This window comes from Lupinus angustifolius, chromosome LG11 (genome assembly GCF_001865875.1).
Source record: "Lupinus angustifolius cultivar Tanjil chromosome LG11, LupAngTanjil_v1.0, whole genome shotgun sequence".
In the NCBI taxonomy this organism is placed as follows: domain Eukaryota; kingdom Viridiplantae; phylum Streptophyta; class Magnoliopsida; order Fabales; family Fabaceae; genus Lupinus; species Lupinus angustifolius.
Window position 1 is genome coordinate 19067520 of NC_032019.1, and position 12939 is coordinate 19080458.

Consider the following 12939-nt stretch of genomic DNA (forward strand, 5'->3'; position numbering starts at 1 on the left):
CATTGTCATATTCACATATTTCTTATCTATTTGAAACAAGAACATACACATTATGACTGAGTTAGCTAATGAGGGTTCTTTGCACCATACACACTACTCAGCCAACCATCAATATTTATATTTTGAGGACTTTGCTTACATAAGATACCATTTTTAGCAAAATTATGATAATGACACAAGTGATGAAGCATTATTGTTCTATTAATTAGATCAAGTTTAATCTTGAAGAGTGAAGACAATATACAAGATGAAGAAACTTTCTTGAATTGAAAGCCAGAAATTAAACACATGATATATATTACTTAGTCAGAACATCACTTCCAATTACATGCTAAAAGATTGTAGTACATTAAGATAACATAGATTCATCCCTAAACTATACCATCTCCATCAAAGCTTGAAAATTTCATTTCAAGCTATATATATACCTAGTAATTTTGCACTCATATTTTTTCTCCCCCACCAAATGTAGCTAAAAAACAAAAAAAAAATGGAAACAAAAAAAACATAGAGTAACACTTAAATTTAACAAGATTTTTTTCTCCCTTCCTATCACATTTCTATATGTTAAAATTAAATTTCTTATCAACTAACTCTAGTATACCATTTTCTCCACTTAAAGCAACATCATCTTCAATGGCTATATTCAAATCCAAAGAGAGACTTGGAATTTTCTCTTCCAAATTTTCTTTCCCTTCATTTTCAGCAGCTAATGATTTTCTTGAAACTGAAGTAAAGCTTTCACAGCTAAAAACAACAATAGCATCCTTGAGAGGAAAAGATTCACTACTAGAAAGTGATAAACTTCCACATTCAATTGCTTTCTCAACACCCTTTTGAGAAAAGTAATCAACTTGGTCTAAATCTTCCATGAAGAACACCCTATGAGGATTCTCATTCACTGCCTCACCAAACCTTTGAAGATAAGTGCTTCCTAACTCATATCTTGGCCTCTTTCTTTTGCATGATTCTTCTTCAGTGGAATAATCAGCTCCTAGTGAAGACAAATTGCTCATACCAATTGTGATAAAGTTACTATAAGAGCCAAAAACAACTTTAGCTAACTCCTTTGAGATATTCTCCTTGGCTTGAGAATTTGTACCTAAAAAGAACAACCAAGTTTCTTGTCTATCTTCTCTCCTCATTAAGTGCTTATCAACTTTTTTCATTCCTGATCTACAACAAAGAATAGTGCTTGCAATATCTGGAATGATTTCTTTATGTTGTGGTACCTTTTGCTCCAAGGCATCACATAGAATATTAAGATTCTTAGCACTTAGTTCCTTGAACATTTCAGTGCTTTCTAAACCTTCTGCTATTTCACTTGAAGATGCTGAGTTGGGGCTAGAGTTTGGATTTGACAAAAGATCTGGTTTAGGTACATTGGTTTCTGGCATGAACATTATCAAGTTGCTATCATCATCACAAGTTTCAGTGAATAAGTGACATTCTTTTGGTGACTTTTTTGGTTCAGAAATGATAGGCCAATTTAGGTGGCTATGATGCAAGTTAAACTTTCTTTCATGTGAGGAAATAGAAGTTGGAGATGAAGGACATGATAAAGCAAACAAAACTGGTTTCTCAATAATAGAATGGTTTCTGTGTACTAAATTGCAAAATGAGTTCCATTTCTTGCAAATTTCCTCAAGCCTTGCATTTTCCTGCTTCAGAAATAGTAATAAAAAATTCAGAAGTTGTTCAAATTTTTTGCACATATATCCTTTTTTTATGAACTAAATGTGACTATTATAACACAATCATACAAACCTGATCTTCCATTATGTGACTTCTCTCTTGCTTACAATTTTGGAGCCATGTTGGCAACTTTGTAGTACTCACTTTCTTGCTTATACTATTAGCTATGCTCTGAGCTTCTTTTTCAAAGTTTTGTGAGCAATCCTTGCAGCAAGTTAGATTCTTTCTGATTCTTGCTCTATCTTCAAATAACACATCCTTGAAAATTTCCTTGCTTCTCTCCTTAGCTTGGAAATCACTAAAACAATGTGAAACAAGAAAAAGTTTACAACAAAGTACTCAATAAGAAAAGAAAAGAGAAAAATCTTAAAAGGGACTAAAAAACACAACATTTGAAACAAGAAAATGATGAATATGTAAATATAGAAGAATAAAGAATTACCTATCAAGATTCAAACTTAAGCTCAGGCTTGTAACAGGAACTGTGAAATGATGAAGCTCCCAAAGACTTTCTAGAGAAGGGTGACATATTTTGTACTTCATGTATGTTTTAAAAGATGAAATCCCAATAAGCCACAATCTATTACTCTCACCACTTCCACTCACCAATTTTTTAAGTTCCATGACCATATGCTCCACAGAACAATAGTACTTTGTTCTTTGCTCACAATGACTAGACCAAAACTCTAGCAACCATTTTAGATCACCCAAATAAAGAATAACCCCTCTTCCTACATAGCTTTTCACTAAGGTCCTAACTTCCTCAAGTTTCTGTTCAACTTCTACTTTGCTAATGTTTCTAAAGTACATAAGAGGAAGACTCACAAATTTCACATACCTCAACTCTTCAGGAACATTTCCTACCTCAAACTTTTCCATCACTCTCATAGCTACTCCCTCAGCATTTGACAAACTCTCACCTACAATAACAATATTTCTTCTATTCACCAATTCACTCAACACACTAGTCACATCCTCATTGTTAACATGATCTATAGGGTTCATGAATGAGGCCCCAACTTGACCATAGGGTCTAGATTGTGACACATTACTTATACTACCACACAGAGCTAGTTGAGGCTTAGTGGTGGAGCTAATATCTTTGGAGTGGAGTTTTTGTGAGCATTCTTCAATTGAAACAGAATGTTCAACCCTGGTTTTAACAAGGGTACTAGAGAAACTAGCTTCTCTCATGACCCTACTAACACTAGGATCATCAAGGATTGAGATTATAAGCTGTTCCAACTCAATTTTCAAGGCCAAAATATGCTGCTGGTGCTGGTGCTGGTTTTCGATCGTTCCGCGCCTTTGGTGAGCCTGAGCTCTTTTGAAGGCTGCAACCAAGGCATTGGAAAGAGAAGGGGTAGTTGAATATTGAGTTCCTAAAAGAGGACTTGAAGTTGAAGCTGGTAAACGGTTGAGTGCAACATTGAAGCAAAGCTCAAGAGCCTTGCATTGAAGAGGGTGAGAATGGCATTGAAGACAAGCTTTTTTCAAAAGTCCTGTTGAATTTGCAAGCATGGCACTAGCAACATGAAGAGGAGTCACTTGTGAATGACCCCTTCTTGTTGCAAGATTAACAGCTTGTTTAACAACAGTTACAGCTTCTGGTGTTAGAGCCTGAAGCTGTATACTACAAACACCTCCTCTCATTATGACTTCTCTACTTAAGTGCTTATTCTCTACTACAAAGAGAGATATATAGTGTATAGTAAGAACTAAGAAGGGTTATACTACACTTAAAAGAGTTTTGGGTAGTGCAAAACAAAAGCTACTAATAACTTAGGAGCTATGTTGTTTTATACTTTGTTTGGGACACTAAGAGCAATGACTGCATGACAGATTTTGTGCCTTTCTTGTTAGTGAGGGAAATTTTGGCTTTTTATAATAAAGTTGATTGCCTGTGATGTTCAACTTTTTCTCTCTCACTCTTTCTCTCTTAAAGATGTAAAGGTTTGTGGATTATCAAAAGCTATGTTCAATATTGAGTAATGTTTCATACTCTCATTTACACATATATTATCTTATAATTATGTAACTTCTAAGTTCTAGCTCTATAACTTAGTCTCTCAAACAACACCATTATTTGTATAATAGGATAGTATACTTTTTGGGTAAAGAGGGTTTCATAATCATTTTTTTCTCATTATTTTTCTTTTCCTTTTTTCAAAAAAGAAAAGGTTGAAGAATATTTTTTTCTCCAAATGTGTCCTCTCAGTGATTTTATTTTTGTACCAACAAAACTTTTTTCATATATATGGACTTTCATATATTAAGATAACAAATTTGAGATTATATTTAAAACTTTGAACTACGTACTTTTTATCAAATAGATTAGTCTTATTTATAAGAATTTTAATAAAATTATGTGCAAAGCCGTTATAGAATAAATATTTTTGAAGCTGAAATATATGCATCACAGTGATGGGGCTATAATATTAATTTTTTAACATAATACTTATAGGAAAGCAACAAGCTTTAAACGCTTAGAATGGAATAATCACTTTTGTTAAGAATAAGCTGAAAACTTGATGTTAGAAAAAAGAGAAAGAAAAAGAAAGTAAGAAAAAGAGAAAGTGGATAAAATGAGGGTATTGGGCCAACAACTAGGACCTGATGAAAAAGAGAGAGAGGACTCTCTGTCTGTTTGAATGGACAGGAAAGTACTATGATAGTGAACTTTTGCTTTTATCAAGAAGAGGAGGGAATAATAATAGTAATAATAATGCATTGAATGATTGATGGAATAATGAATGAATCACATACTCCAAATAAAACAGATTGCATGAAAACCAATGTTGTTAAAATATGTCACTTTGCCTCTCTTATAATTCATTCCAAAAAGTTGGCTTTCTTAAGTAAACAACCAAACCAAAAACATATCTCAATAATTTGGAAGTTTTGCAATTTAACAAAGATTCCTAACTCTGGTAGTGACTAGTGAAATCGGATGGGAACTTTGGTTATACGTGCAATAGTAAGAGGTAGTTTTCCATCTACCATAAGGTTTATTCTATATTATTAAGTGAATGGGGATTAGTTGTCCGCATTTTTACTCTCATCGTGTTCCGAACCAACTGAAAGTTGATATCTACTTAAAAAGATGAATAAAAAATAAATAATAACATTTTTATATTATTTGGTGTGATATGATTGGTTTGGGACATGTGATATTAGTTCACGTAAAATCTTATTTCGGAGAGGAGAAAATGAATGATAGCTTTAGAAAGTGTTTTACAAATTGGCTAAAGAGAGAGAAAAATTGAAGATTTTTTGTAGCCCTCTAATACTTAAAATGTTTTTAGCAAAATTTATAATTACATTCTTATTCATTTTTCATTGTCGATTAAATTTTAGATTTTTAATGGGGTAAAACATTATTTTTATATTATTATTACTTTAGTTAACCTTTCATTTTCTTTCAATCTAGATTTCACACTCCGAAATACGGGAAATGTTTAACTTAATTTGTATTCTTTATATTTCTCTTCCTTTATTTTCTTGCTCATTGATTTGTCTTTTTCCTTTTCGCTCTTTAACTCCAAAAAAACATCCTTAAGGGTATCATGGATGAGAAATTTTGCTTGTGAGGATGGAGATGGAAAAGTATCTTTTGGAAGGTAATTTGGGCTTTGAGTGAGGAGTGTGATGTTGGCCTCATGGCTCCTCATCCCACCTATGATTATAATTTATTTTTATAATATCATGTGTATATTATATAATTATATTAATTAGATAATCAAATTTGATGCCTTGATATTTAGCAAAATAAGATATAAATGATGCCTTGATCTTTTATGTTCCAAATTTTGTTGATTTCAACATTTCTTATTCATTACTCTAAAGGTAATGGTCAACAAAACTCATTTATTTTTATGTTAATGAGTCAATAATATAAAATAAGATAGGAAAAAATGTGAATTATTTTGTGGAAAATAAAATGTTTACTAAAGAAAAATAGTCTTATGTTGAGTAAGACTAATTTATAATCATAACTTGTGAGTTTATATACTTGTATAGATAACTAGTTGAGTTAGAGCTCTTCGATAAGATTTGATACTTAGGTGATTAAAAACAAATTTCCAATCATATATTGTAATGTTTATTTCCACCAAGTATTATTTATATATGTGTATGACAATAGAATATATGATTATAAGTTTTTTAGGTCATGAATTTGAGTCACTACTCCTTTTTGGGAATAAAATATTGCACATATATTTAAGCTTAAAGAGTGACATGTTGAGAAAATTTATGAGCCTAAATGCATCGCATATCAAGGTTGGGGTGTTATATTAAAAATGTGTTTTTGAATGTAACTTCATAGTCTTGACACTCAACCTCTCTACACTCATAAATTTAATTAGTATATCACCATTTAAGCTTAAATTTTCACCTCAATATTTTATTGCACTAAAGGTACTCTCTTGTGACTCAAACACATGACCTTATAGACTTCTAGCTTAATGATAGTGACTCAATGGAATCTGTGATTATAAGTCCCTAAGGTTATGAGTTTGAGTCGTGATAGGCTCATCTAGGGGAATAAAATACAACCAAAATCATTTAAACTTAAAGGGTAATACACTCACTAACAAGGGTCTAGAGGATCACATGTCAAGGTTTAGATGTTGCAGTTTGCATCAATTTCTCCTAACTAGGTAATATATATAGAGTAAACACTCATTTAAATCCTCAGGTTTTCTACGTGCACGAATGTATCCCCTAAAAACTTTTAATTATCAACTTAATCCCTAAATTTCTTCTTGTTGAATCAGTTAGTCTATATGTTATTGTTATTCTGTTACCAAACATGCTAACATGTCATATTAAAGACACATGTGCCATTTTTTTGTTATTTTTGGGAAAATTTACATGGATAGTGTAGTCAAACTACACTATCATATATTTGATATATGTTTCAAAATATTTACGGAATTAATATAGTTTTTAGGGAATTCGTGGATGAGATCCACGAGTTCGGGGAAGTCGTGTACCAAGAATGTGACTTCTCTGACACATTCTCTCTCCTCCATGGAAGTTGTGTTTCCCATCCACGAGTTCCACTTTTTTAGAAGTCGTGTACCCTAAACACGATTTTCATTGTATGTTAATAACAAAAATACACTATAGCCTAGTGATTTTTAGTCTGCATGGTAACCTAGAGGTTCATGATTCAACACCCATGTTTAGATAGACGAGTTCTAAAAAAGTGGAACTCGTGGATGGGAAACACGACTTCCATGGAGGAGAGAGAATGTGTCAGGGAAGTCGCATTTCTGGTCCATGACTTCCCCAAACTCGTGGATCTCATCCACGAGTTCTCTAAAAACCACACTACTTCCGTAAATATTTTGAAACATATACCAAACGTGTGATAATATAGTTTAACTACACTATCCACATAAATTTTCCGTTGTTTTCCAATATGGGTTTTGAAAAACTACAAATATCATTGTCTTTTTAATAAGGTAAAAAAATATTTTCTTATTCTGCCTAGCACTACTTTTAACCGTTGGATATATTTAGCATATGTTTGGTTGAGGTGAAAAGTGAAGGAAAGAAAAGGAGATGAGAGAAAGTGGATGAATTTATGTATTTTCCCTTCTTTGGTTTACAAAAAAAAGTAGGATGAAAAGAAAAATATTGTGTGGTCCCCACAAAAACTTTTCCACCCCATTGTAGTGGGCTGAAATCCTCTCTAGTACTAGAATGTGATGCCCAAATTTATTTCATCATTTATAATAATTTTTTGACTAAATTTTTTTTAAAATTTAAACCATCAATTTTTTCTCAAGTCCACATGTCATAATTTTATATGGTACTGGATCCTCCAAGTATGGCTGACAATGAATTGAACAAACTCGGTATTCGTTCGAAACTCGATTCGTTATTTAGCTTGATAAACTTGGTTCATGAACCAAATGAGCCAAACTTGAGCTGGAAATTGAGCTCGTTAAATAAACGAGCCGAAATTGAGTTGGATATAGTTCGACTCGTTAGATTCATGAGCTAGTTCGATATATTTATATATATATAAATAATTTTTATATTTATTATGACCCGAACATATTTTTTATATTTATGGTTATTATATATATAAACAAGATTATATTTATATTTATATTTATATTTATATATATATATATATATATATAACATTTTGCATTATTTTTCAAAATTTAATTAATTATTTGAGTTGTCCAAATGAACTATTTGAACTGAACCGAACAGTTCGCGAACTTTAACCGAGTCGAACTCAAGCTAAAAAAATAACTCCTATCGAACTCGAGTCGAGTTTCGAACTGAACCAATCCTTATTGAGCTGAACTCTGGTTCGACTCGGTTTGGCTCGTTTCCAGCCCTACCTCCAAGTAATGGAGAAGACCCATTTTCCATTGTAGCATAGAGAAAGTGATGAGAAAACAACCATCAATGTAAAATTATAATCTTACCCATTAAGTGACCTTGAAATTTGTATAAATAATATTTTAATTAATTAATTTTAATATGAATATATTTTTATATAATTATTTATAGAAATATTTAATTCTAAAAAAGTGAAAATTTGTATGTTAATGTTTGTATCTCTTTAATTATGAATATTTATGTCATTTTGTATTATCATATATTTTCTTTCCTCTATTTTTTCTTTATACCAAACAACTAAAAAATCATTTAACTTTCCACTGCTTTTCTTTCCTCAAACTTTCATTCCTTATGTTTTCTTTTTTCTTATTTTCTTTCACAAACCTGTTAATTTCATCTTTAATCAACTCAATCCCAAAATATCCTTTCCAAACCCTAAACTCTCAAAACAATGAAGACACTCTAAGTTGAACCTTTTATTTCAAATGGAAAAATATTTCAGATTGACCATTCAAAACAAATGGTCACAACAAAGAAATCTATCAAATATACATGTTTGAACAAAGCTTTCATAAAAGTTTTTGATGATCTCTTACCCACTTTCTATAAATTGCATAAACATATTAGGATTCTTCAAACTTTAAAATTCTATTAAGATAATATGATATTAGCTGAGTTAAATAAGATAAGTAAGTTATTTATATAGCTAGAAACAAAGTGGTGATCAAGTTGGTTGTTCCGGCCAACTTGCACCACTTAGACCAGTTTTTAACTAGTAAGCGTGCTAATGCTCTATAGGGGCACTCCAAATTATTACATTGTAACAAGAGAGCTATCATCAAGACATAGCATAAACAAGTGAAAATATGAAACATTATTAGTTATTGACTTATTGTTTCTTTATTATATTCATGTGCTTTTGTTTCTTGAGGCTGACAAAATTGTAGAGGGACAACATTATATAAAAATGTTGAATGAGAAAGTTTCATTTAAATAGAATGAAAAATATGATTATTGAACAAGAGTAAAAATAACTTTATGATCAAGAAAATGACATTTTTGCAGGTATTCATTATTGAACATTCTAAAACTCCACAACCTATGTATTTGGAGTGAGACTCCTCTCCAGTTTGGAAGTGCTGTACAAAACATAATAAAAAGTATGATAAAAAGACAATTATATCCTTTTATTTACACTTGCAATGATACTTTTATCCTAAAACTAAGTGTAAAAAGATCACTTTTCTCTCTGCAGTAATGGTGAGTATCCCTACTCATATATTTGATTGAACATACATGAGAAAATGAAAGGCCTTTTCCTTATTAGTTTTTTCCAAATTCCTTTCAATAATATACGTTATAGTTATAGGTAGTGATCATATAAACAAAAATGATACAACATATAAATAATAGGAACTTGGGCATGCCTATCACTTTCCATTGGAAAGCTATGTCTAGTCCCCAAATTTTGGACAACAAACTTTCTTCCACTATAGTGTTTGATGCAAGCATTTAACACACGTCTCATACAAGATGTTTGAGCTTCACAATGCCTCAACTTCATTTCCGCAAGACCAGTGAAAGCTATCAAGCCTTGAAAAGACTAATCACTAATAATGCACTCATAGTAGTATGAATATGCAACTTATTTTAATTACAAAGGAATAACACCAAACTAAATAAGCAGGTCACTATAAAGGGTCTCAAGGATCTAACAAGGAGAGAACTTCCAAATACCAGATAACATCTTGTCACAGGAAGCTCCTACTACCACATATCTTTAAACTTGGTTATCAATTAAAGAAAAAGATACATATAATGGTAATGTAAGAGTTTTTTACACTTTTATTGTATCATTCATCATTCATTCTCAGCTACTGTTGACTTTTCAAATAAAGTATCCAAATGAAGGATAAATGATACATTGACTGTATATAAATCTTGATATTATTAGTGTATATATATTACATTTTATCAATTATCATGTTGGGAAGCCAATCATCCTATATTTCAACATCTCCATTCAAATTATGCACTATCTCAGATAATAAGACTTACGAATATGCAAGTTTAGGTTCTAAAATAAACAATTAATATTTAGATGAAGGCTCAAGACAATTATTGAATCATCAAGATTTTAGGATTAGATGAGCATATTATTCAATAGAGTTTACTAGAAGATTGAGTTGTCTTCAGAAAGAGGAAGTCATGGAAAGTGAAGAGATTCTTAGAGAAAATAATGCACTGAATTTCATTGATTGATTCAAGAGGAATGAAGAATTCCCTTTTATACAAGAGTTTCTAAAAGGGAAAAAACAAACTAAACTACCTAACAAAAATAATAGACCCAGATTTCCATAAAGAGGAATTGGGCTTGATTACAAGGAAAGCCCAAACAATGAAATAAAGAAAATAGTCAGAGAGAGTGGCAAGGCAAGGTACACAAGCATAGTAAAAAGAGAGAAGACTTGGCTGTTTGGCAAGAGAGGAAATGAATTTAACATCCCCCTCAAGTTGGACTATGGATATCCATGAGTCTTAACTTGGAAATGAAGCCACGAAAGGAGGTAGAGTGCATAGGCTTTGTAAAAACGTCTATCAATTTTTGAGAGGAAGAAATAGAAAGCAAGTGGATGAGACCCATCTTGATCTTTTCACGAACAACGTGACAATCGATCTCTATATGTTTTGTACACTCATGGAACACAAGGTTGTGAGCTAGGTAAATTGCAGATCTATTATCACAAAAGACAAAAGTAGGAGTGGTAAGAGGGAGGTGTAGATCATTAAATAGGTATTGTAGCCACTAAATCTCACAAACAAGGCTGTCAAGGACCCTGTATTCGGCCTATGAGGAGAACGACTCACAGTATTGTGCTTTTTGTCTTCCAAGAGATGAAAGAGTTTCCAAGGAAGACACAAAACCCTATGATAAACTTTCATGTGTCCAAGCAACAGGCCCAATCAGAGTCTGAAAAACCAGTGAGTTTCAATGTTGATGCAATGGAAAAGAAGAGTCCTTGAGCAAGGGAACTTTTGAGATAATGAAGGACCCTTATAGTTGCCTTATAATGGGAATCCATAGGTTTGGCCATGAAAAGACTTAATTGTTGTACTACAAAAGACACATCTAATCTAATGATTGTCAAGTAGATTAGTCGACCAACTAGACGTTTGTAACATAAAGGATAAGAGAAAGGAGTGCCTTGGTTGGCTCGTAGCTTGATGGAAGGATCAAATGGTATCTTGGCAGGTTTGGAACCAAGACAACCTGAGTCCTCTAGTAATGAGAGAGTGTACTTCCTCTAGTTCATGTGTATGCCTTCTTTGGTTCTAGATATTTCAAGGCCAAAGAAGAAGCGAAGATGGCCCAAGTCTTTGATCTTGAATTCCTAATGGAGTGATGTTTTGACTTGTTGAATCTGATTGTGATCATTGCTTGTTAATATGAGGTCATCCACATAGACATGAATGACTATGAAGGATGTGGAAGCCCCTTTGATGAACAAGGCTTGCTCTGCCTCTGAATGAGAAAAGCATAGAGAGATAAGTTTGTTGGATAATATGGTGTGTCACTCCTTGCTTGCTTGCTTTCTTTAAGCCATATAGGGATTTATGTAGTTTGCACACCAAGTTGGGTTGAGGCAGAGATAAACCAGGAGGAGGAACTATGTAGACTTCCTCATGTAAGTCCTCATGGAGAAAGACATTGTTGATGTCCAATTGTTCCAAAAACCAAGACTTTACAGCAGCTAGAGCAAGAACAACTCTAACTGTGGTGATTTTGACCATAGGAGAAAAAGTATCAAAGTAGTCAATGCCCTCCAATTGTGTGTATCATTTAGCTACAAGTCTGGCTTTGTGTCTTTCAAGGGAGCCATCAAGCATGAAACTTAGTTTTGTAGATCCATCTGTAGCCTATTGGTTGCTTATTTCGAGGGAGAGTGACAATGAACCAAATGTCATTGAAGATCAGGGCTTGTAGATCTTTGGTCATTGCTTCTTGCTAGCATGGAATTTCGGAGGCTTGAGCATAAGACTTGGGTTATTGTTGTGTGGTGATGGAAAGACAAATGGCAATGTGTGTAGGAGAGCAGTTCTTGTAAGAAAGAACAAAATATAAAGGGTAAGTAGTAACTGAAGAAGAAATATTGTCACAATTAGAAGTTATGGCAAGGTCATAATCTTAAAGGTGAGAGGGGGGCTCGTAGGTCTAAGGGATTGTCTAGTAATGGTAGGAAGGTTTTGAGGTGAGGTTTGGGGTATGTGTTGTGAAGTTTTTGATATAGTAGGAAGGAGAAGAGGGTCATCATGTTCTGTTGTTGGAATGGTATAAGAAGGTAATGGCACACAACAGGAGACATTTTATGTGTTTATAGAGGTCTTAGTGTATGAATTGAGGAAGGAAAAATTATCTTCATTAAAAATAATATTTTGAGATAAGAATATATCATGAGTTTTTAAGTTATACAAAATATAGCCATTTGTGCCATTTTTATACCTAAGAAAAACAGACTTTTGAGCTCTATGATCAAACTTTATTCTATGTGCAAATATAGTATTTACAAAAGCTAGGCAACCAAACACTTTAAGGTGTGAGATGGAAGGTAAATCAGAGAACAAGCATTCAAAAGGACTTTTATTTTTTAGGAGAGGTCTTGGTAGTCTATTTATAATGTGGGTGGCATGCTGAATAGAAAAGTTCCACAACTTAGGAGGTAGATGTGATTGAAAAAATAAGGATCTTGCTACATTTAAGAGGTGCTGATGTTTTTCTCTCAACAATGTCATTATGTTGGGGTCTCAACATAGGTTCCTTGATGGATGATTCCATTTGAAGCAAGGAAACCATGCATAAAAAATTCAAGATCATTA

At 32.7% G+C, this 12939-nt stretch overlaps 1 protein-coding gene and 2 long non-coding RNA genes across 5 annotated transcripts in view; 1 reads left to right on the top strand and 2 right to left on the bottom strand.

The window, feature by feature from the left end:
* The window catches only part of LOC109361271, a 17622-nt gene extending 8926 nt beyond the window's left edge, over window positions 1-8696 (bottom strand). Inside the window, exons 1-3 of the long non-coding RNA XR_002109282.1 lie at window positions 8685-8696; window positions 6997-7004; window positions 6138-6142 (exon numbers count right to left, since the gene is read on the bottom strand). This is a non-coding gene — a long non-coding RNA (uncharacterized LOC109361271). The remainder of the gene's footprint in view (window positions 1-6137; window positions 6143-6996; window positions 7005-8684) is intronic.
* Window positions 1-12434, top strand: part of LOC109361272 — a 12793-nt gene extending 359 nt beyond the window's left edge. The window contains exons 2-3 of the long non-coding RNA XR_002109283.1: window positions 12041-12045; window positions 12425-12434. This is a non-coding gene — a long non-coding RNA (uncharacterized LOC109361272). The remainder of the gene's footprint in view (window positions 1-12040; window positions 12046-12424) is intronic.
* On the bottom strand, window positions 297-3521 carry LOC109361269 (protein SMAX1-LIKE 3-like). Of its 3 annotated transcripts, XM_019606670.1 has the most exons (4): window positions 2534-3521; window positions 2138-2227; window positions 1768-1993; window positions 297-1664 (listed from the first exon to the last, which is right to left on the bottom strand). In XM_019606670.1, the coding sequence occupies exons 1-4, from the start codon at window positions 3346-3348 to the stop codon at window positions 561-563; spliced, it is 2235 nt and encodes a 744-aa protein (XP_019462215.1). In that variant the 5' UTR covers window positions 3349-3521; the 3' UTR covers window positions 297-560. The 3 variants fall into 3 exon arrangements, with proteins under 3 accessions (XP_019462215.1, XP_019462213.1, XP_019462214.1); XM_019606668.1 differs by having other exon boundaries at window positions 2138-3515; XM_019606669.1 differs by having other exon boundaries at window positions 297-1661; window positions 2138-3514.